General features: G+C 54.2%; 1 protein-coding gene across 3 annotated transcripts in view; it reads right to left on the bottom strand.

Annotated features, from left to right (window-relative positions):
- GSG1L (GSG1 like) overlaps window positions 1–9,526 on the bottom strand; it is a 200,634-nt gene extending 191,108 nt beyond the window's left edge. For all 3 annotated transcript variants that reach the window (XM_053920354.1, XM_053920314.1, XM_053920406.1), the window contains exon 1: window positions 8,943–9,526. In XM_053920354.1, coding sequence (XP_053776329.1) covers window positions 8,943–9,288 — 346 coding nt within the window. In that variant the 5' untranslated portion in view covers window positions 9,289–9,526. The remainder of the gene's footprint in view (window positions 1–8,942) is intronic.
- Between the last annotated feature and the right edge of the window lie 17,035 nt (window positions 9,527–26,561).

Here is a 26,561-nt window from a genome sequence, read left to right as displayed (position 1 = left end):
GTGTGTGCACATGCACATGCATGTGAGCTTTCCATGTGTGCACACACATGTGTCAGTGCTCATGAGTGTGTGTGCACATGCACGTGTGTGGGCGCTTGTGAATGTGTGTGTGCTTGTGCGCATGTGTGCACAAGCATGTGTGTGTACACACATGTCTGTCTCTCCCTCCGTGTGCCTTTGTCCCTCTGTGTCTCCATCTCTGCCTCTCCCCACCCCACCCCGTATGTGTCTTCCTTTCTCTGTCTCTCTCCCCCTCTACCACCAACCCCCTTCTGGTCCCCCTATCTAATCCAGCCTCTCTATGGATCCCTCTCAGACTCTGGGTATATCCTCCCTTCATGCCTCTCACCCCTCACAGTGTCTTTCCCGGGTCCCAGTTACCATCTCTGACCCACTCCCTGGGAGGCTGGGACACAGGTCAAGGCCCCCACAGCCACTGCCCTGCCCCCAGGCTTCCAGCTCCCCTTCTAGAAGCTGGAGCACAGACACCCTCCTCCAGTCCCCACCAGCAGGGGAGGAGGCAACCCCTGGGGCAAGCAATCCAAAAGTGACAAGGGAGGAACCTCAGCTTGGGTGGTTTGGGGCCGGGCCGACTCCCACACCCGCCAGCTCCGCCACCCAGCTAGAATGCGGTGATGGAGTTCTGCTGTATTCATGTTTGGGGCCAATGGACAGTTTCCCGATAGAGGTTCCGGCCGCCCAGTTAAGTAGATGTAAAGCAACCAGGACTCACGGGAGCTGGGTATCACTATTACTCCCACTTTCCAGATGAGGAAACTGAGAAGCACATTTCCTCCAATGCAGAAGAGGAAAAAGTCCCACTTGCTCTGCTCTGAACCACTGTCTCCACCAGCTATCTCACCCAGGCCTCAGGGTCCTTGACAGCCTGCCAGGCCTCCACTCACCGTGTGCAGAGGGCCCACACCCTCACCTCTGACCGGGACCTGGGGAGTCAGAGGCTGGGGGCTGCCCCTCCGGACAGGCCTGGGGAGCCGGGGGCACTCCTCGTGGGCCAGGAGGCCTCTTTGCTCTGCTGTCTAACCCTGCCTCTCACTTTCTCCCTCCTACCCCCTTCCCCGCCCCCGCCCCCCCCCCCCACAACCTGCAGCCCTCAGTGGCTAATTTTGTTAGGAGCATTTCCAAGGATAACGTGCACATTACACAGAATGGCCCAACATCCCAAGACAGTGGGAGCCTGGCTATCCGCTCTCTGATCTTCCTGGCCCCACTGGGTGCCAGTCCTGGGACCCCACGGTGGGGAGTCAATACAGTCTCCGGTCTGCTCTGAGGGGCCCTCTTTAGGGAGAAGTACAAATCATAAACATGCGGGGAAATAAATAAACAAGCACAGTTCAGTGAGCAGAAAGTGGGGTGAAGAAAAGAAACCCCGGGAGGAGCCAGCAGCGAAGGGTGGGGTGTGCAGGGTCTGCAGACAGCCGAGCTGAGACTAGAAGGTGAGTTCTTCAAATATAGAGGAAGGGAACCCAGGAGAGGTACCACCGAGGGTAAACACCCTGAGGTGGGAAATCAGTTTGGTGTGGCGGGAACTGCAGGGGGCCAGCAAGGCAGAGCAGGGCGAGCGAAGCAGGCCCCACAGCGGGTGAGAGCAGGCGGCAGCGGCCAGAGAGAGAGAGGCACCGAGCGGGCAGTCGGGGCCCTGCCGAGGGCAGCCCCGCGCAGTACTCTGCAGCAGGCAACGGCAGCCCCGCCCGCCGCCCCACTCACAGACGCACAGGCAGGGCTGGATCGGACAACTGCACCTGTGCCTGGCTGTGCTTCCGAACCCCCTGCGGAGCCGGTCAGAAATGCAAATTCCTGGGCCTCACCTCAGACCCACCAAGCAGAAGGTCCAAGGGCAAGGCCCCAGGCATCTGTATCCTACCACGTTCTCTAAATGATTCTGGGTCACAGGAAAGTTTGGGAAACACCAGCTGGATCTGAGATTCTCCACCTGGTGTGGGGTCAGCGGCGGGCCTCAGGAAATGCAGGCCGAACCGTGTGTTTAGGGGTGCATTTCTCTGGAGAGGGGCCCTTAGCTTCACGCCAGCATCATGGAGCCCCACAGCCCCAAACGATTAAGAACCTCTGAACTCCAGCACAGCTGCAGCGCCCGGCAAAAGGAACTGGGCAGGCAGTGGAGGGCGTGGCCACGGGCTCCTTCAGCTCCCAGACGTGTCCTTGTCGTGTAATCAGGGTGCATCCTTGTTCTTGCCTGACCAGCACCTACTGTCCCTTCCACTGGGACCAGCCCCTGGTTTTGAAGAACCACTTGTGGTACAGTGATTGCTCAGTGGCCTCAACTCTTCTCCCTTCCGCATAATCATGCCCTTGGCAGTTTTAACTTTGTGGGGCTCCCACACTGACCCTCGGCTCAGCCATGTGACTTGTTTTGGCCAATGGGCTGTAAGCAGAGGCTGCAAAAGTGCCTGCACAGCTGGGTTTGCTGTGGCTTTCACATCTCTGACGCCACTTGAGAACATGCCCGGGCTAGCCTGTCGGAGGACAAGAGGCACACGGCCCAGTGGCCTCCATCCCTGCAGCCTACAGCCAGCAACCGTCACACATGGGGGTGACCCCGCCCAGAGGCCCTACTTCCACGACCCACAGACGCCTGAGCTGAGTAAACCTGTGCAGCTGTGAGCAACTCAGGGTTGGAGTTGTTGCTACACAGCTTTGCTGGGCAAGACTCAACGACAGACATCTCCTCCACTCGCAGGACAGCTGATTTGGGCGGAGCTGCCCCACTGTCCTGTCCCAGGGCAGGCATGTGACCAAGGCCTGGCCAACCAACACAATCCATCCCCATCAGCTACACTGATTGGTTCAAGATGGGAACATAATCCCAGTTGGCCCAGTGAGAACCAGCTCTGAAACTTTTGTTGGGACCTTGGAGAGGAGGATCCCCTTTTCTGTTGAAGTTACTGGAGGGACAGGAGGGAAGCTCAAAGCTTTCAGGGACAGCCATGGGGGAAGCGCACTGCGCGTGGAGCTAACCCGGAGGAAGGCAGAGCCAAGTGCTGGAAACAGACAGCCTCCAAACTCCCATTTATTCTTATTTGGGCTCAAGTCTCCTTCCACCACTTGGGACCAAAAAAGAGTGTAACCACCACCAGCCACAGTCCTGCAGGCAGCACAGAAGCCACAGCACCCCTGCAAGATGGTTCCGAGCCTGGTACCTGGAATTTAAACAGGGGGATGACCACACTGCACGCCTCCAGCTCCTCACAATGTCCCCCTGAACACTCTTCCCGGGGACAGGAGAGGAGCGCAAGGAGAGGCGAAGGAACACTGACGAGTCAGTGGGGATGACAGGCTCAGAGCAGATCCTGACCTCTCGCTGCACGCTCACACCCACGCACGCAGAGGGCCTGAGAAGTTCTTAGAATCCCAGGGCCACCCAGCTTGCCGCCACCGAGCCCCTGCTGAGTGCCTGCTCATCCAGGTTCCGGGACAGGGCGTTCTGTGAAGCGGCCCAAGTCCCACCCCATGGAGCGGCATCCAAGCAGGGGAGGAAGACGGTGAAGAGGCCACCCGAGTGTGATGGGATCAGACAACTGCACCTGTGCAGTTGGAAGGGCGTGGAAGGGAGCAGGCGGGAGGGAGCAGTGCTGGGCGCAGCGAGTTCTCAGGTTCAGACAACGCGCTCTGGGAAGGCCTTGCTGAGAAGAGGACGTCAGTCCGTCTGTCCAGGCAGAAGGAGGGAGACTTGCAGGAATGCAGCCAAGGGAAGAAGAGTTCCCGACAGTAGGAACAGCAAGTGCAAACACCCTGGGGCAGGGGTGGGGGTGGGGGGTGGCGCCTTCGCCTGTTCCAGGATCGGCAGGGAGGGCGGTGTGGCTGGGGCAGAGCGACTTTGGGGTGCGGAGAGGGAGTCAGAGAGGCAGTGGGGTTAAACCACCAGGCAGGGGAAGCCGCGTGGCTGGGACTGAGTGAAATGGAACACACGAGAGGGTCCTGAGAACAGGAGGAAAGTGACCTGACTCCAAGGCTTGGGCTCTAAATACCTGGAAGGTATGTCAAGAAATGCCAGCAGCAAGGAGGTGGGGCGAATGAGGGTGACTGAACACTGTCGGTGGCAGCAGCAGCGGCTCCCACAGGCGCCTGAGCCCAGTGCCAACAGGTCTGCCAGGTTTTTTGAGAAAAACCGTAAATCCAAATGTTTCTGTGAAGTGTGTCAATTTTCAAATGTTGGCAATTTATTCAAAGGCACTGTAAACAGTCAAGGGCCAATGGCAAACAGAGAGTTCAGATGGGACCCGCGGGGCGCAGGTCGGCAGCCTCTGACACGGGGTCAGGTCCCAGCGAGCACCGTGTAGCCAGTATAGCTTAAGGGAATGGGGCAGAGAAGCTGGGATTCTTTGAAAAGAAGGGAAGCAAGAAAGGTGAGAGAGGCAGTGGGCACTGTCTCCCCCCAAGGGGGAGAGGTCTCACCCAACACTCACTTGGCTGCCTCAGTGGACGGAGGAGGAGTCCCCAGACAGCCCCCCGTCTCGCTGAGTCTAGAAGACACTGGAGCCAGGAAAAGAACTGGAGACAAAGTGTCCTGACAACCAGCAACATTCCTCCCACAAACGCTGACTGAGCACCTACTGTGTGCCAGCAGGAACAACGCAGGTGGACAGGCTCTGCCTGCACAGGCTGGTGGATGGCACAAAACAGACAAGGAGCGGGAAGGAAGAGGCCAGGCGGCACGTGCTGGGAGGAAAATTAAGCAGGAAATGTGCAGGGAGATCAATGTCGATTCCAGGGCTTGGAGAGAGCTCAGCAATGACTTAAAGAAGTTTCTAGAAATAGCCTTGTGACCATTTGGGGGAAGAGCATTCCAGGCAGAGGGAAGAGCCAGTACAAAGGCCCTGAAGCTGGGAAGACGCCTGGTGCTGGTGGCCAATATGGCTGGAGTCGGAGGCCCAGGGTGGGGTTGGGGAGGCAGAGAAGGAGAGCTGAGAGAAGCTGTAGCGAGGGAGGGGCTGCGGGCCACCTTCTTGCAAGAGAGACCATGGCTTTGACTCTGAATAAGAGGAGGCTGTTGGAGGGGGCTTGCGAAGGAGGAACAGAACCTGGTTACTCTGGTGCAGTGTGGAGGAGACTGAGGAGAACGACGGCCAAAGCTGGGAGGCCCACCGACTGGCCTGGCCCCTGCAGAGGTGCACAGGAGAGAGATGTGAGTGGCTCGGAGGGGGCGGCGTGCAGGGGGCGGGGTGCACTCACTCACCCAGCAGGGGCTCGGCACCTTCCCTGCACCGCACCGCACCTTTCGCGGATCCTCACACCTGGAGCAGGGCTAACTGCTCCGACTCCCAAACCGAGGCTCTTGCCCAAACCACACCACTACAAAAAGGCAGAGCCTGGCCTTACCCTGGAGAGAAGTCCATCCTTCACTAGAGAGTGGGCACTGCTGCCCCCATTGCAGGGAAGAGAGTGGGTCCAGAGTCAAGCCGGAACCCCCAGCAGCATGCGCCTGCTTCCCATAATGGCTCTGCTCTCTGGCCGCCCCAACCCTACCTCCCTCCAGCCATCCTCAGAAGTCGTCCTTGTCCCTGGCCCCTCATCCATTCTCCAGTCACCATTTCCTCACCTATGCTTCCAGTCAGCATACCCTCCCGCCGGGCACCCTGTCTGCCCACCACTGCCCCTCCCCCAGCCTCTACCCTGCTGAGCACCCCCTGAATGCCTGCGTCTGCACCCACCCAACCCTTCCAAGCACCCGAACCAGAGAGAAATCCAATTTGTGTGAAGGGCTGGTGTAATTCCGTGTCAAGGCCACACTTGCCTTTCTTTTTGTGGAGGGAAGCTGATGCTCCTTCTTGGAGGAGGGAAAAGGCTCCTTTGTGCCGGGTCTGGTGGCATTGTGTCTGTTTAGGACAGGCTGCAGTTTTCTCTGTGAACACTGGATGTTTAGTGTGGGAAGAAGGGCTTATTAGATCTCCCTGTGGCTGCCCGGAGTGGGGAGAGTTTTTTCTGAGCACAGATAGAAATTACTAAGCACGCTTTTGAGAGGAAGGAACACTTAGCAGCTGCTGCTCGCAAGAGGCTGGGATTTCGTGGCTGGTGCTCTCACTCCCGGGAAGGTAAAATTCCTTGTAGTTTCCTGGGCAGGGAGGAAAGGAAGTTGATCCTCCGTGTTCTCAGGAGTGGTGGGGGGAGGGGAGGACAGGATTCTTTCACCGTTTACTGGGGCATTCTTTCCTCTTCAAGTAAAAAATAAATTAAAAATGGTCACAGCACCCAGAAGAAAGGTTGTCATAGCAACAAAAGTTTGGGGCCAGGTCATTCCTGACACCCTTTAAGGACCACAGCGGTAGAGGGAGAGAATCTGGGCACTGTGGGACAGGCCGGGGAAACCATCCAAGCCGGCTCAAACCTTCCACATTTCTCACCAGCACTGACAGGCTGATAACTATTTTCCAAGCTCTTAGGCAGGAAAACTGTGATTTTCTGGGAGGGGCACTCTCTAGCTAACGGTGATTAGGAGAAAAGAAAGAACTGTGGGGGGTTGTTTTATTTACCCCAGAAACTAATCATCCATGTTTTTACTAACAGAGGACCGGGAGGGAGGGTCTCATGCTGAACCCACCACATCACCCCCTCCTGCAGCCCCCAAGTGCACCATTCTCTTCCCTTACTCCTTCCCCCGGATTCACTGTTGCCCCGAGAAGACAATTCAGGCCCCCAGCCAGCAGTGAGGCCTGGACAGAAACCTCTCTGAGCCTCCAACTCCTCACCTGGAAAGTGGGCACCACAGATGCGCCTGCCTCACGGCTGCTGGCAAAGACTCAGCAAGATCTGGCAGGTGAGTGGCTCTCACTGCGCCTGCTGCACATTAAGGACTCGATAAATATCAGCTAACATTGTTCTTAAATGCTTTCCGATTAATAAGTTTCTAAATGCTCAGGCGTAAACATCATGTGTCAAGCCCTGGACAAGCTACATGGATGAGCAACCGGGAAACGACTGCCAGGGTTTGGACGATGACCATCAGCGACAGGCCAGGAGAGACCTCCAACAATAAAGAGGCTCAGCTGGCCAGCGGGGCTCAGGACGGCTCCGCCGCCAGAGACACGGCTCTGCGTGCGAAGGAAGGAGCAAGGCGCCTGCGTTTCCCCACAAAGGAGAAACTTAGTCGGAGGTGGCGGCCAAGTGTCCAGGAGCAGGCCTCCCAAACCCTGGAAACAGCCCCCTGAGCTACAGAAGGGTGTGCGGGATGTCTCCCACAAAGACTGCAGAATGAGGGCCAGGCTCTATGGGCCTCCGAGGGAGAGGTCAGGGTCGGGCTGAGTGGAAAGCACGGAATTTTAGCCAAGATGCCTTTTGAGGTTCATTTTTTTATTACATACCAGAGTAAAAATTCAAGACAGGAGTGCACACCAGAAGTGAGTCTGACGGTGTGAAACTGGGCAGGGAGAGGGCCCCATTCAAACACCTTTGTCTGGCAAACAGCCCGCACGGAGCAATGGGGCACCCCCAGAGGTGAGACGGAGCACGAAGCGCCTCAAGAAACCTCTGATCCATCATCCGATGGCTTCATCCAACATTACCCCGCAAATAGGCGTCGAGACGCACTGTTCACTAGCCACTGCCCAGTGGCTCACCCTGTAAGGACAGGGGTCTGAAGCTACGGACCAAAAGGCAGGCCCCAGAAAATTTCAAGTGTGAAGAGGGAGGGAAAAGTGGTGATGAGATACAAAGATGGGGAACCCCTGTCTCCAAAGGGAGAGCCAAAGAGGTCTCCCCTCCAGACGACGCTGCCTCTGAAGGCAGGCCAGGGAGCCCCGCTGGAGCTGAGGAGGAGCCAGCCTTCCAGGAAGAGGAAGCAAACTCCTGGCGTTTACCACACTTTCTTCCCTCTGACCTTTACGTCAGTTAGGCCAGCGGCGTGTGCAGGACAAACTATTAGTCATGGTCCCGATCCACCTACATTGGAGTACACACGTAACACCATGTCCGCACAGAAGAGCTCTGCACGCAAGGAGGAGTTTTAACCTTGGGGAAAGAGGTCACTTCATTCAAGAGCATTCCCACACCTGGGACTGGCAGGTACCGGAGCTGAGGACCAGCACCCGGCGGCGTTTGGCAAGACCACTGTCAGGCGGTTCTCCCAGAGCCCTGCCTAGCCTCGCTGCCTTCCTCGAGCACTCGCTCCGGCCCTGGCAGCGTTTAGACGGTGGCATAGGAGGGGGTGTGAGGCAAAGGGAGCAGCCTGGTCTGCCTTCTAAAAAGTCACACACACCCCAGTTCTGATCGGAGCCTCAGCCAGCTATCCCGCATTCTCACCTGCTTCCTTTCCCTCCCGTCGCATCCTTTCCCGGCCGGGGCCAGGACGCAAAAGGCTCCCAGCTAGGAACCCACCGGGCTGCCCCCACTCCCCACCCCCGAGCTCTCTAAGCCCCGTCTGAGAGCTGTTAGTGCAGGCTGGAGATGGGTCTGGAAGAATGACTCGCTCGGCTCTTGACTCTGTAGATCTGCGGTGGGAGGGGCGGCTCCCAGCAGCAGTCCCAGCACCCCTCCCCCCGGGCGGGATGGGGTGGGTGGGAGGCACCCAGAGCCCTGCGAAAGAAAGAAGGGGCGGGGCGAGCAAGGAGAGGAGTTCTGGCGCCGAAAGGAACGCGCGCCCCTGCGACCTGCAGCTGGGGTGGGTTCCCGGGAGACGCGCCTCCCTAGGGCGCGGCAACGTCCTCAAAGCCGCCTGGAGCTCGGAAGCCTCGGGAGCTCGGCCCCCAACCGTGAAACGGAGGAGCGTCCCGAACACCTAACAGTCTACCCCCGAACGGCCCAACGCTCATTCCCCGCACAGAACGTGGGGCCAAGCCCTGCGGGGCGCCGGAACGGCGGTGCGGGGTCCCTCGCCGGCCCTGAGCAGGGAGCGCAGCTGGGGACTCGAGCCTCCGGGGCCGCGCAGCCCGGGGAGCCGGGAGCCGAGCCCGCGAACGCCGCCGCTCACTCACCGAGCCCGCCGACCTCCTCCTCGCACGAGTACCAGATGCCGGTGTGGAAATTCCTGAAGAGGAAGCGGTCGTCTCCCGTCTCCCAGCTGTAGAGCGCGCCGCCTGGGGGGCCGTTCCCCGCGGCGGCGGCGGCGGCGGCGGCGGCGGGGGCGGCGGTGCCGTTGGCTGTGGCGTTGGCGCCCGAGTTGGGGCAGTTGGCGCGCCCGCCCTGGCCGCAGCCGGGCTTGGGCACCCGCTGCGTGCCCTGGCACCAGTGCGTGGTGAGGAAGGCGGTAGTGGCGAAGAGCAGCGCCAGCAGGTTCAGGGCCACGGCCATGAGCGCTCGGCCGCGGCGGCTCGTCTTCATGCCGCCCGCGCCGCCAGGACCGCGCCGCCGGGGAGCTCCGCGCGCGAAGTTGGCAGCCGGCGCCCCGCGTCAGCGGCTGCTGCACGCCGCGCCCCGGGGCTCGGGCGCCTGCGATCGGCGGCGGTGGACGCGGTGCGGGCCCATGACACTCCCCGCGGTGGGGGCGCGGCGCTGGGGGCCGTCGGAGGCGACGGAGAGGCTCCTGCGCTCCCGGAGCCCGGAGCGCGAGTGCCCCTCAGCAAGGAGTCGCTGGCGCCGGGCAGCGGCCGCGGCGCAGGGACGCGCGCTCCTCCGTGCGGAGACACCTGCAGGCGGCTGGTGACAGTGTTCCAGCGCCCGCCCTCACGGGGGGGAGGGAGCGCCCCGCGCAGGCGGGGGACCAGGCGAGAAGGGACGCCCCCGAAAGCGACCCGTACCAGAATGGAGGGTCTGGGAAGCAAGGAGAATGCCTGGCAAGGCGCTCTCGGAGAAAGGGGCTTCCCACGGGGTACGTGGGGCAACCAAACCGGCCGGGAGGAGGCACTCTAAGACCCAGAAAGGCCCTGTCCGCGGGAGACCAGGGCTGAGCCTGCTGAGGCTCCCCACGAGGGACGTGGACAAGCAGGGCACTGTCCGGGAAGGAGACCCAAAGGGTCTGAGCTGCAGTTTGCTGGGCGCCCCACAGCGGCTGGACCCTCTGGAAGGAATGCCTCATGCTGGACCTCTGCACAGAGTTGTGGGATAGGTCAGGAGGGGTGTCCCACCAGGAACGCAGTGTTGTAGAGACTGAGGGCTTGTGCTTCCCCTGGGGGCTGCCCAAGAAGGCACAGGCCCTGTGAGCCAAGGGGAAGGGCTCCTCTGGCAGGGTGGGGCTGCAGTCTCCTGGGGTCCCCATCGTGGTGTGGAACACCACGGAAGGGTGGCAAAGAAGTGCCCTACACGGTATGCCAAGGGTTGAGTGTGACCAGTGGGGCTTCCCCACACAAACCTGGGGTCCTGAGCAGCGTGACCCAAGAAGGACACAAAGTTGGTCACCAGGCAGGATGTCCCACAGAGGCGTCTAACCCAGAATCTTCAAAGTTGGGGGTGGCGACAAGATGGTCAAGAATACTGACGTTGGGATCCGCCAGTCTGGGGCTTGACTAGCCGTGGACTTTGAAAAAGTCACTTAACTTCCTTGAGCCTCGATTGTCTTGCCCACAAAAAGGAGGATCTTGCCGTTGAAATGGGATCATGCCTGTAAAGACCATTTTGGCAGTAGACACGCAACAAATGCTGTTTATTAACATATGAGCCAAGAGCAGTCGACGAAACCCACACAAGCCTTTTCAGATCTCTTGTGTAAGGCGGGATTGCCTAACTGTGAGTGCCCCCATCCACACCTCTGCACCATGTCCCCTGTCCGCCCTCACACGCACGGCACCCCGTGCCCAGATGCCTAGATGTGCAACCATTAATTGCACGTTGATTGCAAGAGCTCATTTCAATTCTGCCCAAGCCGAGAACTGCTCCGAGAAGCTGCAGCTTGTGGAGCTCAAGGTTAAGAGATTGTGAATTGCCTTACTCTGGTGGGTAAGCTCGTGTTCCCTGTCAGCCGCTGCTACTCTGCCTGGGGGTAGGAGAGAGTCATTGCGGGCCCTGTGCCTGGCAGGAACCCTATGAAAGGGTGGCCAGGGGTCTCCGGACTTATTTATTAGATCCCTTTTCTATAGTTGGAAGGCCAAGCGTTCCAACTATTCTTAGAGGAACCTCCATGCAATAACAGTGGCAGTTGGGTATTGGTTGACAGAGAAAATATATTACGGCCAAACCGCTACAAGGAATTCAGTAACACTTATAAACAGACGTGCAAAATTTATCATAGGAATATCTGTACACATCTGAAAACCAGTGGGCTTGAGACAGTGGTTCGTATGCACGGGTGGGCCGGACGCACAGGCTGGGAGCCCTGTTCTGTGTGTCCAAAGCCAGGGGAGCCCAAGTGAAATATGTCCCAGGGCCACACTCTCTTAAAAAATACCCAGAGGAAGACAGAGAGAGGTTTGAAATCCCCATCTAAGACACAGTTCCACTCACGGGCCGCCCACTGGATGCTCAGCTCCAGGGAGAAAGGGGAACACAGAAATAAGAATGTTGTAGAGTGTGCAGGTGTCACGAGCCGGGGAGAAAAACAAAGCAGGCAGGTGGGTAGATGTGAAGGTAGCAGGTTGTGATTTTAAGTGAGATTTCAAGGAGGCCTCATGGAGAAGGTGACATTGAAGCAAAGACTTGAAAGAGGGTGGGAGCGAGCCAGTGGGCTATCCCACTCTGGATAGGAAAGGAGCTTCCAGGAAGAGGTGGGGGTAACTGAGAGCGGTGGGCAGGGGGAGAGTAGCAAAACATGAGATTGGAGAGGTGGTGGGGAAGGGACAGATTATGGCCACGACCAAGGATTCTGGCATTTGCTCTTAGTGGGGCAGAAGCCTGGGAGATTCTGAGCAGAGGAAGACAGGACCTGACGTAGGGAATAACAGGACTGCTCCGGCTGCTAGGTTAAGAGGAATGAAGACATACAGACAGCTAAGGGCTAGTAAGTGAATTGGGCAAGTAACACCAGCAGCTCAGACCAGAGGAATGGCAATGGTAGCAGCGGCTCTGGGTCCATTTGAAAGGTGGGCCAATTTTAAATTTGTTCAAGGATCAAACCTGGGGTGTGAAAGATGACCTTGAAGTGCCTGACAGGAGCTCCTGCAAGCACAGAGCTGCCATTGGCTAAGGTAGAAGGCCTTGGAGAAACAGCTCTGGGTGTGCAGGGAAGAACAGGAAGTTCTGCCTGATTAGTGCTGGGCCTCCTGCTCAAGCCCAAGATAAGCACGGGGTGGAGAGTATGCCACTGGGGGGCGCCAACTACTGCGTCCAAACTCTTTAGTGTAGGGTTTTTTATCTTCAAGTAGCCACACAGTTGGAAGTGCCTTGGGTGTAGACAGGTGTTAAAGAAAAATTATTCATGACACTTATTAAAGACAGGAAGTAGTCTTTTTCCGAAGTAGCTCTGCATGGAATTCTGCCCTTGGGGAGAGAGGTGGGATCAACTCCAAGTACAGCAACAAGATGGGATTTCGAGGAGCGGGGTGGGGTCAGTGGGTGGGAAATGACTAGGAGGAAACATCAGGGGTGAGGGTCTTTCTGGCTAACACAGCCTAACAAGACCCAGGGGGATCAGACATTGCAAGTGGGAGATGAGGAATCTGATTGGGTTTCAAGAGCGAGGGATTCTCACTGAATTGACCCAGTAGGATTCCTGCTAAAACTGGACCAACGACAGAGCCTGGGGTCGGGGCCTGGTGGACAACAGGGCTCAGAGAGGCCTAACTCGGGTTCGGTGAAGGATGATGGTCTTTGTTGGGGGTTGGTGGGCATGGGGTTTGTATGGGAGAACAAAAATATGGGCCACACACTGGTTTGCTTCTCTTTAGCCAATGCCATAAGCCGAGGCCTCCTGTCTCCTGCTATTCCCCAGCCTGCCCCCTGCCCGTCTCTTTTCCCCTGAATTTGGAGCCAGAGAGATCAGCCCAGTATGCCTCTGCTGACCCACCTCCAAGCACTCTCCATCGCCTGCCCCCAGAGGCGGTCTAAATGCCCTACAAGACTGGCAGGCCACATCTTCAGGGCCTCTTCCGGCCCCTCCCACCACCACCACCACACCCAATCACATTGCACTCCTGACCACCCCGTGCTCAGGCAGCCCCTCCAGGCTGCCACCTGTCTTCCTCCCTCTGCCTGGAGTGCCTTTGCTCTGCCTGAATCACGTGTCCCTCAGAGGGCTATTTAAACACTCTCCACTGCAGAGCCCTGCTTCCCCACCCAGCCCTCCTCTAAGCTGTGAGGTCTGTGTTCATGCCTGTCTCCCTCACAGGCCTGGGGGCCCCTCCAGGTCACCCTGCTGGCAGCCGGCTGGCCATGTTTGGCCCATAAGCAGTTCTTGTTTGGCCTGGATGGAGCTGACCTCCTCCATGTTTTAAATTTTAATTAGTTGCCAACATTCAATAATCATGAGATTTCACACAAAAATCTAGACTTCTAGCCTCTTTTGCAAGATCTAATGACCTGCCAACACCAAGCCCGTGCTTTTGCCTGGAAGTCATTGGCAGAGGTCCCAGCTAGGGGCATCAGCTGCCACAGTCCCGCCGGGCCCTCCCATAGTGAAAGACCCTGTCAGGCCCCTGGGAGAATTGGAGTCTGAGAACCTGGAATCAAGGCCCAAAGCATTTTTGATCAAACCAATCTATGGAGCTTAAAGTCAGGGTGACCGCTACACTTGTGGGGTGGGGCAGTGGTGGGAGGAACCCAGTGGGGGATCTCTGGGGTCGCTCAGTTGCCTTCAGTTTAGGAAAACTCATTGAACTGTGCAGTTGGGAATCTTCCCCTTTTTTATAGTCAAAAAATTTACCAGAAACAGTGTTGCTATTAATAATTAAATTCAAACTTTTCAAGAACTATGACTATGCTTTGAAAGGACATGACCCAAATAGCTTCCAGGCCTCTTCGGCCCTCCCCAGTTACAGCACCAGGTTAGCCCATTGCCAATTATCAGCAGAGGTTTTGAAGCTGAACTCCTAATACCTGCTTTACTCCCCTGGTTGTGACGCCGCTGCAGCACTTCAGTGAAAGCCGGCCTCGAGATGCTGCTGTTGCCAGGCTGGGTGGTGCTCAGGGCCAGTTTTCACAGGGGAGCAAGGGACCCTGGGGCTTGGGCAATCAGAGAAGTCCCCGAGGGTGGGTTCTCCAGAGGAGAAAGGAACCAACTCATTACATCCACATGTTCTTTGAAACTATCTTAGCTCCTCCAGCTACTCCAGAAGATTCACGGGGCCCCGGCTCTGCGTCAGGTGACGGTTGAACAAGTCAGACCAAGTCCGTGGCTTCAGAGGAGACAATAACAAACAAGGAGACGGCTCCTCGGTGCGTGGCTGCAGATGGTGGCGCGCAGTGGAGGAGAGGAGACTGATGCGAGGGGAGCAACCGGGGCGCGCTGAGAGGGAGTGTCTAAGCTGGCTGGGGTTAGGCGATGTCCCTCATAGAGGGGGGAAGGTCTGCATTTTAATCCTGGCTCTGCCACATCTGGGCCGAACCTCTCCCTCAGGGCCTCAGTTTTCTCATCTGTAAATAGGGGACGCGTCACATGTGCTGAGTGTCCTCTACACAGGAGGAGTTTCTTGCATGGGTTGCAAGAAACTTGCATGGGATTGAGAACCCCACGGTCTCAAGGGGTTGGCCACCTTCATTTTGCTGATGAAGAAACCGAAGCAGCTTGGAGAGGTTCTGTTGACCTCCAGCCCCGCACCTGTTGGCAGTGAGGAGCAAGCAGAGGCAAGCAGCTCGGACTGGCAAGGGCTCAGGGAGAATGCCTATGCCACGGCCTGGAATGCCGGCCCAGGAACTCCGATCTTACTCCCTTAGCAATAGGGATCCAGTGACGACCGTGGAGCAGAGGCATGACACTCCCGGGGCTATTTCTGGAAGGAAACCCCGGGAGCCGGCAGGCCAGTGGGTGGGAGGTGCAGGGCCTTAGAGCTGTGTTAGTGGGTGCGTGCCACGGTCCATGCCAACCAAGCACTGAGGCCGGCTCTGAGACGGACCCCCAAATACCCGGATGTGTTCACAGAGAACAAGGCCTCAGCATGCAAGCACTCTAGGACACCCACTCAGAAGTGTCCTCAGGAACCACAGCGACATGCTGACCAGCAAGTCAGCCTTGGCTCCGACAGTCAAGGCAGGAGGCAAGAGGGCTTCAGGGGGCCTGCTGGCCTCACACTGGGGGGTCCCTGCCATCTGCTGGGACGTCCCCTGGGTGACAGGTCAGGGAGGACCCCAGTGTGATGGGGAGGGATCAGGATAACAAAGAGTCACTCCTCAAGTCTGTCAGTGCTTACGTGGCACCAGGTGACTGCGTGCCAGGCACTTTGGCCAAAGGGACACAATGGAACCCCCATGGAACCCTAACTGGCTCAGCTAGAGAAGCTGAGACTTAAGAAGTTAGCAGGGTTGGGGTCAGAGTCCAAGGCCTGAGGTCTCCGTCTTCTTCAGATAAATCAAGTCGAAAGCCCCACAGTTCTGAAGTAGCCTGGAGGTCACTAACTCCCCTCCTTCTTCTCAACACTCAGTGTGATTTATCGCAGGCCCCAAGGTCTGAAGCTGGTTTGTTTTACTCCAGTAATGAAGAGGAAGGATGGAAAAGGTTGGGGAGAAAACAGGCATTTTTAAGTTGTCTCCTCCATCAGCCCTTCTTGGGCTTTCAAGCTGTTATTTGCTTCCCTCTGCTTCCCCCTAGAGGCCAAGAGCGGGACCGCCGGCCTTGCTTCCCTGGGCCAGGGAGAACCCTGGCCCCTCCCACCAGGGAGAAGGTGTAAGTGCCCGAGACAAAAGGGAGGGAGAGAGAGGGGCCTGGGGCTGGTTTAAGTGATTAGGAGCACAGGTCTCCAGCTAGTTGTAAATGTTTATAAATTACATAGTGGTGCACAAATATAAACAAAGCATATATAAAAACTAGAAATGTTTAAAGGAAGCTAAAGATTAAATAAACACTACTTTTAAATGTTTTTATTTTATTTACTAACAGTGTAACAGACCTTGTAGCTTTTATTTAAACATTCTCGGACTTCTGGTCAAGATGGCGGCATAGGCTAACACAGCACACTTCCTTGCTCAACCACATCAAAATTACAACTAAAATATAGAACAGCCGCCACTCAGAACCATGAGAAATGAAGCTGAATGGAAGTTTGACAACTACAGAATTAACGAAACTGCATCCACTGTGCTATTGCAGTTGTCCCAAGTTTTCCCCCTTTGTGGCCTCCACCCAGCACCCCCCACTCCCTGAGGCCATCCCCACCCCATTGTTCATGTCCACGGGTCATGCATGTAAGTGCTTTGGCTTCTCCATTTCCTACACTGTACTTTACATCCCCATGGCTATTCTGTGACTACCTATTTGTACTTCTTAATCCCTCACCTCCTCACTCATTCCCCCACACTCCTCTCCCATCTGGCAACCATTAAAATGCTCTCCATATCCATGATTCTGACCTGTTCCTCTTGTTTGCTTAGTTTGTTTTTTAGATTCAGTTATTGATAGGTATATATTTATTGCCATTTTATTGTTCATAGTTTTGATCTTTTCTTAAATAAGTCCCTTCAACATTTCATATAATAATAGTTTGATGTAAATAATAATAGTTTTATATAATAATAGTTTGATATAAATAAAGGATGATGAACTCCTTTATTTTTTCTTGTCTGGGAAGCTCTTTATCTGCCCTTGGATTCTAAATGATAGCTTTGCTGGGTAGAGCAGTCTTGGCTCTAGATCCCTGCTTTTCATGACTTTGAATATTTCTTGCCTGTGAAGTTTATTTTGAGAAATCAGCTGACAGTCTTAAGAGAACTCCTCTGTAAGTAACTAACTATTTTTCTCTTGCTGCTTTTAAGATTCTCTCTTTATCTTTAATCTTTGGCATTTTAATTGTGATATGTCTTCAAGTGGGCCTCTTTGCATCCATCTTGTTTGGGACTCTCTCTGCTTCCTGCATTTGCATGTCTATTTCCTTCACCAAGTTAGGCAAATTTTCTTTCATTATTTTTTCAAATGGATTTCTAATTTCTTGCTCTTTCTCTCCTCCTTCTGGCCACCCCTATGATGCAAATATTGGAATGCTTGAAGTTGTCCCAGAAGAAACTATCCTCCTATTTTTGCATTCTTTTCCCTTTGTGTTGTTCTAATTGGTTGTTTTGGTTCCTTATGTTCCAAATCATTGCTTTGATTCTCACTTCAGGTACTCTACTGTTGCTTCCTTGGAAATTGTTCTTTACTTAATTAGTATATCCTTCATTTATGACTGGATCTTTTTTATGCTGCTGAGGCCCTCACTAAGTTTCTAGAGCATCCTTATAACCAGTGTTTGGAACTCTGCCTCTGACAGATTGCTTATTGCCATTCTGTTTAGTTCTTTTTCTAAGTTTTGATCTGTTCTTTCATTTTGGCCATGTTTATTCTTCTCCTCATGTTGGCAGCCTCCCTGTGTTTGTTTATATGTATTAGGTAGAGCTGCTTTGACTCTGTGACTTTGTAGTGTGGCCTAATGTAGTAGGTGTCCTGTAGGGTCCAGTGGCACAGCCTCCCCTATCACCCAAGCTGGGTACTCGAGGTGCACCTTCTGTGTGGGCTGAGTACACCCTCCTCCTGTAGTTGAGACTAAATTTTTGTTAGAAGGTCAATGGGAGGGATTTACCCAGGCCAATCAGTTGCAAAGATTGGCTGTGACCACTGACCACCAACCTCCACCCTCTGTGGAGGATCAGCTGTGCAGGGGCAGGGTGGAGGTGCTCTGACAGGGTCTATAGCTGTCCACTGGGATGTACATGCGCTGAGTTTTCCTGTGTGGTGCAGGCCAAGGTCAGCCCCCACCTGTGTTTTGCCCAGGGCCACCCTTCCTGGGATGTAAAGCAATCTGAGATGCTGCTACTTGTGCTGGGCTTGGGGATTCCCAGGCAAAGCCAAGCTGTGAATGTAGGCTGGCTGCTGCTGGTGTCTGGCCTCTGGCCCCTTATCAAGACATATGGGGGCTGAGGGCTCACTGAGGTTGGCTGTTGCTTATTTGAGATGATTTAGGTAGTTGTGAAACATAAGCCAGGACTGGCCATTCATATGGAAAAGTCACTGTTAACAGCTTGGGTAAGCCCATAAGCTGGGTGGGACAGAGTCTCAGGGGATCTCTGGGGGAGCGAGGAGGCAAACAGTGTTAACCACATTGACGGAGTCTCAGATATGGCACCCCCCTGAACGTCCTGTGGTCCGTGAGGGGAGGGCTCAGAAAAAGGACAATAGCCTCTGCCCATCTTTCTGTCTGGGAGAAAGTTGTGCCCCAGCCCCTGCCTTGATGCCAGACACTTCAGATCCTTCCCATATGCCCCTGGTGCCTTTCAAGCTGCTACCCCAGTGCTAGAGCTCAGAAGGAGTAAGTCTGAGTAAGACCATGTGTGGGTTCTTTAAGGGGAACTGCTCGGGACTCCAGAAATTTCTTCCACTGACTCAATCCCTGATGGATTTTGCAGCCAGAAGTTGTGGGGACTTATCTTCCTGGCACTGGAACCCTAGGCTGGGGGCCTGGAGTGGGCTGGGACTCCTCGTTCCTCAGATATCCCTCCCAAATTTTTATCCACCACACGTGAGTGTGGGACCAGCCCATTCTGCATCTGCACCCCTCCTACCTGTCTGGATGGACGTGGTTTCTTTAATTCCATAGTTGTCCATAGACTTCCATTCAGCTCAATTTCTGACAGTTCTGAATGATGGTTGTTCTATATTTTAGTTGTAGTTTTGATGTGGTTGTGTGAGGCAGCGAGCTGTGTTTACCTAAGCCACCATCTTGACAGGAAGTCCTAAACATTCTCAATTAGTTTGTTTTCCAGGCTGAGCAATGCGGTTGCGTGTGCTTTTTTTATTTTTGAAGAGCATGTGTTAATACGCTATGCTGGGCTAATTCAAGAGTCTGCTTCTATTTAAGCTTATATCCATACTTGATCTGAGTGGCTGTTAAAGTAGAAAACGATGCTAAAACTTGGGTTTATATAAAGATTTATAAATTCGAATGGAAAGAGTGCCTTGTGGGCTGTGCTTTCTAAATATCGATATTCATGTTTTAGTTCCATTCACAAAAGGGGGAACTGTTTTTGGTGGTATTCGGCTGAAACAGCTGACCCTTGAACAACAAGGGTTTGAACTGCGGGTCCACTTATACAGGGATATTTTCCAATAAACACCTGCACCGTGTGGGTCTACGGAGGAGAGCCGGCTGCATGCGCGGACCTACACCATCTCACCCAGGGGAGTTAAGAGTCCATGGGTTTCGGTGTTCATGTGGGGTCTTGGAGCCAATCCTCAATGGGTACCGAGGGGCAACTGGAGTTTGGGGGACTCAAAAGTTATACATGGATTTTTGACTGTGCAAGCGTTTGGCACCCCAGCCCTCACCTTGTTCAAGGGCCAAATGTGTATGTCCAGCTTCAGTGAGTCTTGCAAACAAATGAGAGGATTAGTATTTGTGTATTTTAACTTTTTTAGAAGATTTTTATTTATTTAGTTTTTGAGAGAAGGGAAAGGAGGGAGAAAGAGTGGGAGAGAAACATCGAGATTGATTGCCTCGCCTACATGCCCCAGCTGGCGACCAAACCTGCAGCCCAGGCATGTGCTCTGGCTGGGAGTCGAACTGGCGACCTTCCATTTCGCGGAAGGATGGCCAACTGAGCCACCGTGGTCAGGGTGGTATTTGTGTATTTTTAATAAACAGATTCAAAACCCCCTAAAAGTTTTATTTTGGAAGATATTGACATTGGTGGAATTTTCTGTTTGCAAGTTCTTACAGTGTGCAGACTTGAGGAGTTTAAGGGAAACACACTTGCATCGCTTCTTGGCAATACAGTTTCATAACAATGGAAACATTTCCAAACATCTGCTTTCAAAATGCTCTTTCCAACACGTGAATTTCTCTCCAAAAGCAGTTACATTCTCACACATTGTTTAAAAATCACTTCCCTCTTAAAGGAACAGATTAGATTCTTTGTTTTCCAGGGGAAAATAGCTGAGAGTCACGTGTCACCCCAGAAGAGGTCATCGAATGTGGCACTTTTTCACAAAAGAAAATGTGAGGCATCTCCAGGAGCAGCCGCAGTTTTAAGCCACTCTCGGGGTCGTTCCCATCTCATAGCAAAGCATCACTGAGGAGTCTTCTGTGGAGAGGTCTTGTTTTTGATAGTAATAACATAAAGGATAAATGTAATACTAGAAGATAGAGATGCTGCGTCAGGCCCTGTGCAAGCAGGCTCACACGTATGAACGCATTACACCCACAGACAACGCTAGGAAGCAGGTAAGCTTCCAGCCCTCTCTGATATATGAGGGAACTAAGGCACAGAAGTGGCCGTTGTGACTGTGACAAGTGATACTGTCAAAGGGGAGACTGCTGGTGGGACAATGGGGGGACGGCGGTCCCAGTGTGAAAACATGGGGACTCTCAAACTTGAGAACCAGAGCTCTCCCCACCCCCCGGGAGACACTGTGAGCTTCTAGGCCACTTGAGGCCCAGGCACAGCCGACACCCAAGCCCCACACTGGTGGAAGCGGAGGGGCGCGGAGGTCAGCGGAAAGGCGCGAGTCTCGGCCGCGCTGAGCACTGCCTTATCTTCCTCAGGTCTGTGATCAAGACCCGTCCCCTGGAGCCCCGTGTCTTTCCCACACAACCTGTTAACCAGTGTAGACGTTACACGCATGCACCCCTCCCTGGCACTCCTTTTATGGGTGTAGTCTCCCAGGGAAAGCAAAGAGAAAGAACAGCTACTAGGTGCCACGCAGAGCACCCAGAGCTTTACGCACATGCCCTGGTTTGTTCCCTGCAACAGCCCTGGGAGACAGGTGCCCTTATGTCCCCACTTTATAGGTGAGGAAACTGAGGCTGAAAGAGAGGTACCCTACCCGAGGTCAACGGCAGAGCTAGGGTTCAACCCCAAGTGCGTGGCTCCAATTCCAGTGACCCAGGTGCCTTGGCCCAGCAGCCATCATCTCTGGAAGGACCCTGTGGTCAACCGCGTTCCATGTGTCAGGAGTTCCCGCCCAGAAAAGAAATCTATTGAACTAAAATAGGTGGAGCGTGTGAACCATGGAGAAACAGAAATAGAAAGAGTGGGCTGTATTCCATTTCTGCCTCCCCAAGAGTGGACTCAACCCACTGAGTGGGATGGAGCCCTCCCCTCGGGTTAGTGACATTACTAAGAGAAAATCTAATGCCTGGCCATCATCCTCAAGGGCATGCTGACCCCAGGTCAGGGGAAGGCTCGGCAGGGGTTTGCTCAGTGAACCAAGGATGGGCACACGAGTGGGTGGATTTGGGCTGCAAACCAAAGCGTTGTAGTAAGTCTTCAGCTCAGGAATGTGGGCACAACTGGTCTATTGTATTTCACCGTGAAGTGGCCGTAATCAAGGGGACGGGGCCCTCCTGTCGACCTCGTAGTCTGGGTGTGGGGTGGGGGGACCTCAATCCTGGGACAAGGTGGAGCCACCTCTTGGTGGCTTCGGAGAAGTACAGTGGGTTTGGAGACTATTACAGCCTTTCTGCCTGGGCTTCTTTCTCTGCTCTGGTACTCCCCAGAGTGGGTAAAGATAAAAAGGAGGACATCATCAGGATGAGCGGCTGAGGCATTTTCTGTCCTTGGCCTTTGTTCTTTCTTCCTCCCAGCATCTGTGCCCTTTGCCCCAATTTTGCTGTGCCCTTGCACTAGCGGTAAGACCTACTTCCCCGCCTCTCGACTTTTGCCCTATGACTTGCTTTGCAAATAGTATAGGGTAGGGACGTTGATGGGTCAGTTCCCATCCTAGGCCTCAGGAAGACCTTGCATGTTCCTGCTTGCATTTCTATCAATGCCGTCATAAGGACACACCCGAGTTAGGCAGATGGCCCCCAGGAAGAGGACCTTGATTGACAGTCCCCAGCTGACTCCCAGCTCAAGTGAGCAGAGCTCCCTCACCAAGTCCAGCCTAGGTCAGTCAACCTCTGGAACAAAAGCTAAGTGATATGGGACATTTGTGTTCTAGTTATTTCTCTCAGATTTCCAGCCCCAAGTCCTCCCACTGCCGAACTGTGTGTGGCATGTCCTTGAAGAGAAAAGAACCAGATGGGAATTACCGGTGGGCCCGGGCACCGAGTTCAGCAAGGCCCCATTACCAGGAAGATGAGAGCAGATGCACTGGAGGGAGGTATCTCCCCGTCAGTACCTGCAGCTCTTCTTTGAAAACAAAGTACATAGGATTGGCCAAACCGAAAAAGCATATCAAGAGCAGAAATGGCCAACAAATGTCCCAAAGATGTTAAATTAATTATGGCTTTATAAAAACACTCTGCCGTGGGGAAGAGGGAAGAAAGGAAGGGAGCTCACAGGGCACCTTGGTGCTCTTACTGCTGGGCCTCGGACCATCAGGAGATAGCATGATGGCAAGAGTGTAGACCCTTGCCCTGGTCGGGTGGCTCAGTCGGTTGGAGCATCATCCCATACAACAAAAGGTCGTGGGTTTGATTCCAGGTCAGAGCTCATACCTAAGCTGATGGTTCAATACCCAGTTTGGGCACGTACAGGAGGCAACCCTGGTTAATGCTTATCTCTCACATGGTGTTACGCTGTCTCTCCTTCCTCTCTCTCTCTCTCTCTCAAATCAATAAACATGCCCTCGGGCGAGGATTAAAAAAGAGTATAGACCCTAGAGCCAGACCATCTGAGTTCGAATCGTGGTTTTCTTAGCAATTACTATGCAACGTTGGCCATTTAATCTTCCCGTGTCTCAGTTCATTCATCTGTAAAATGAGGATTATAATGGCTTCTACTTCATGGAGTTATTGTTAGAATTAAATGAATAATGTATAAAACACTTCAGACCACACCTGATAGGTGCTATATGAGTGTCAGCGAGGGGTGCATGCTGAGGTGATGGCATGACAAATGGTGGGGGGCTCCTGGAACGACGCAAATGTCCGACGAACACGGACTCCTCGCTCCCAGTGTACAGCGATCTCTTGCTATGTGACAGATCACCCCAAACGTAGCAGCTTAAAACGGCAAGAATTTCTTATCGTCCCAGTCTCTCTGAGTCAGGGAGACTGCTGCCCAGGGTCTCGCACAAGGTTGCAGCCGAGAAGCCGGCCAGGGACACTGTGTGTGACAGCGTGACGAGGCCTGAAGGACCCCCTCTGACGTAGCCGCCCCGTGGCTGGTGCGGGCTACAGGCTGACAGCATCCGAGTCCTGCCTCGGTGACTTCTCTGGGGACCGCTTCAGTGTCCGCACTGTGTGGCAGCTGACTCCCCCCAGTGGGCGGTCTTAGCGAAAGCAAGGCGGACGCTGCAATGTCTTGTAGGATCGAACCCTGGGTGTCACGCGCTGCTGTTTCCGTAATAGCCAGTGGGTTGTGCGGGTCGGTACTATCCAACGTGAGAGAGGACTGCTTCCAGGCGTTCAGAATAGAGGGTGGGCGTCGTTGGGGGCTAGTCTGAGGCTGCCTGCCACCTGGTCAACAGCGCCCACCAGTCCACAGAAAACTTGCTTCTCGTCTTCCTGGGACAGTTTTGCCAACCAAAAGCTCCCTTCTTCCCTCCCTCCCTTCCTGTTTAATAGCCTTTTCTTCTGATTTAAAGATGTGTTATAGAAAATCTAGTGAATACAAAAAAGGACAAAGAATTTTTAAGTTACCTATAATTCCACAATTACTTGTATTCATTTTGATGGATAATCCAGTGTTTTCATGCAAAATTTCATGCACACTTTATAAAATTTTAACTACATAGTATGCTCAGTTTTACCTTCAGCTTTTCACACTTAAAATCATATCACGACCACTGCTCAATGTCACTGGATGTTAACAATAATGTAACCATTAATTAAACATTTAGGAGCGTTCCAGCATTGTATCAAGCTCTTCACACGTCTCTCTGATTCCCACAGAAGTTCTATGGCTAGGCACCGTGATCGTACCCATTTTACAGGCTCAGAAAAGTCACCCGGTAGCCCAGGGCCACACAGGAAATAGATGACAGAGACGCCGGGCGTCAGCGCAGATCTGATGGCCCCTCCTGTGCTGTAACGGCTGCAGCGTGTTTCGCTGAGGGGGTGTCCCTGAGCTGACTTAAAAGATAACCGATTCTTCTGCTTTTGCAATAGAAACAATGCTCCAAAGCGCGTCCCTTAACACACTCTTTACCCCACGGGCCCCAACTTCTTTTTTTAAATCTATAGACACATCCCCTGGGGGCACTTTGATACATCTTAGAGGAAAGTGTCATTTAGGGCTGGCTTTACCCATTTGAAAGGCCCTCATTGACCTGTATAACCAATAAGTCCAGCGGTCTTGCTGGACCCAGGACTTGGGTCCTCTTTGTCCTTCTGGTTTGCCTTCTGCCGCGCGCTCCCTCCCTTCTCCATCTGGCTGCACGTGGAAGGCTCCCAGAAGGTCCAGGCTCTCTGCAGGCAACACACAGCTGCCTCGAATCCTGACCTCACACTCTCACTCCTCACCAACGTTTTCTCAGACAGTGGGAAAACTCCTCTTTCTAGGAGGCCCCAGTGAATGGTTCCTGAGGTCTCACTGTGGACAGGGAGAATGGATGCTTTGATTGGCGTAAGCCAGTCAGCACCCACCCCGGAGCTGTGTTCGGGGCAGCCCGCACCCAGGCGGCGTGGCTGAGACTGACAGAGGTGGCCGCAGCAGTTCTCTCTTGCTGCACAACGAACTTGCAAAACTCCGCGGCTAAAGGCCGCAATGATTACTTCTCACGGTTCGAGGGTTGGTGTGTGGGCAGCTTTGCTCCTCTCCTGGCATCATTCGGGGGCTGCGGTCTTCCGTCGGCGCCACCAGGGCACGTGGTCAGTGATGAACTTGCAGCTCGTCCAGCGCTAGGCACTCTGCCTCAGCCCTCCTTCACGTGAGCCCTCCTCCCTCAGTCAGCTGGGTGGGGCTTCTGTGTCACATGGCAGCCTCGGGGCTGGGGAGGCCAAGGTGGAAGCTGCAAAGTCTCTTGAGCTCTGTCCTGGGCACTCACTGGAGTCACTTCCAGGTGTGAGGAGAGGGCAGTCAACCCCGCCTCTGGGTGGGAAGAGCATATTGCAAAGAGCTGGCAGGTCTGCAGTCGGGCACAGGTGATGAGGGCAGACGCAGGAGAATAGATTCTGGACAGCCAAAATGACCGATGACCACCACGAGAGGGCAGAAGGAGGCAATGGCAGAGGGACCTTCCCGACAGCGGATGGCTCCTTCTGCCCACAGAAGCCCTGGCAATCTCGGCAGTGCCACCCCTGAAGACGGCCCTTGTCAAACACAGAAGGTTCCTGGGACCAACACCCGGAGACTGACTTTGATCAGGGCAGGAGGGTCTGGGATTACCTGTCTCCCTCACTAAATTGTGCCATGAAACTTGCATTAAGGGATGCAGTTTATCACGCCCGTGAAACAGGGCAATTCTGGACAGACTCCTTAAGAGCAAACCCTTCTCTGCTTGCGCAGTTGCCCATTCCGGTGGAACTGTGGAATGAGGCGTGCAGGCAGGGGCTGGTTCGCAGAAGGGGCTGTGTAGTCTGCTCAGCGCATTCGAAGTGCTCCCAGCCCCCCAGAACGCGGGCACAGCAGCCTCCTGCACTCTCCCAAGGTGTCTTTGCAGCAGGGCTGCCTTGTTCCCGAGCATGAGTGACAGCTGCCCCAGCAGACGCAGGTGTGTGTGCCCGGCCACTTTCCATCATACAAAAATGGGGCGTCATGTGCAGCTTTGTCCCTCTAGGAGCCTGATCATCCCCTTCCTGCCCCTCTGGCTGATCAGGACCTGGCCCCTCCCCCTGCACTTAGCGCAGGGAGCCACACAGGGTCCCCACTTGGAAGACTTGTGAGGTCACCATCTCCCACACCCAGATGGCCGCCTCCTAGCTTGTGCTGTGGATCAAGCAACTTAGCCCTCTGAGCCACGAGATGGCTGTATCAACATCCACTTAAGGTGTGGAAAACTCTTAGCATGATTTTTTTTTTAAATCTGAGCCAAGATTTTAAATCAGAGGATTCTCCAGCTTCCCAGAAATAACCTAAATACCTGTCATTCCTGGGCCTGCATTCTCACCAGGCAGAATTGGCTGAAGCTGAGTAATTGCTTTAGACAGAAGACAGTCTCCCCCCTTTGCCACAGTCCCCACCACTCCCTACTGATTTTATTTTTATTTTTTTAATTTTATTTACTTTTAGAGAGGGGAAAGGAGGGAGAAAGAGGGAGAGGAACCAGTGTGTGGTTGCCTCTTCTGCACCCCCTACTGGGGACCTGGCCCGAAACCCAGGCATGTGTCCAAGGCTGGGAATCGAACTGGTGACCCTTGGACTTCCAGCCAAGATGGAGGTGTAGGTAGACACACTGTGCCTCCTCACACAACCAAAAGAAGGACAACAACAAATTTTAAAACAAAGAACAACAAGAACTGACAGAAAATCGAACTGTATGGAAGTCCGACAACCAAGGAGATGAAGAAGAAACATCCATCCAGTCCGGTAGGAGGAGCGGAGACGGGCAGCCAGGGCAGAGAGGACTCACGGCAAGGTAGTGGCTTACAGACGAGGTGGTGGCTTGCAGACTGGGCGGTCCCACATTCATGTGCAGTTAAACCAGGAGGAACAACTGGGGAGCAAGACAGACCGCATAACCCAGGGCTCCAGCGTGGGGAAATAAAGCCTCAAACCTCTGATTG

This window comes from Desmodus rotundus, chromosome 1 (assembly GCF_022682495.2).
Source record: "Desmodus rotundus isolate HL8 chromosome 1, HLdesRot8A.1, whole genome shotgun sequence".
Taxonomy (NCBI): Eukaryota; Metazoa; Chordata; class Mammalia; order Chiroptera; family Phyllostomidae; genus Desmodus; species Desmodus rotundus.
Note: the sequence above shows the minus strand (reverse complement) of the source record. Positions and strands in the feature narration are given on the sequence as shown.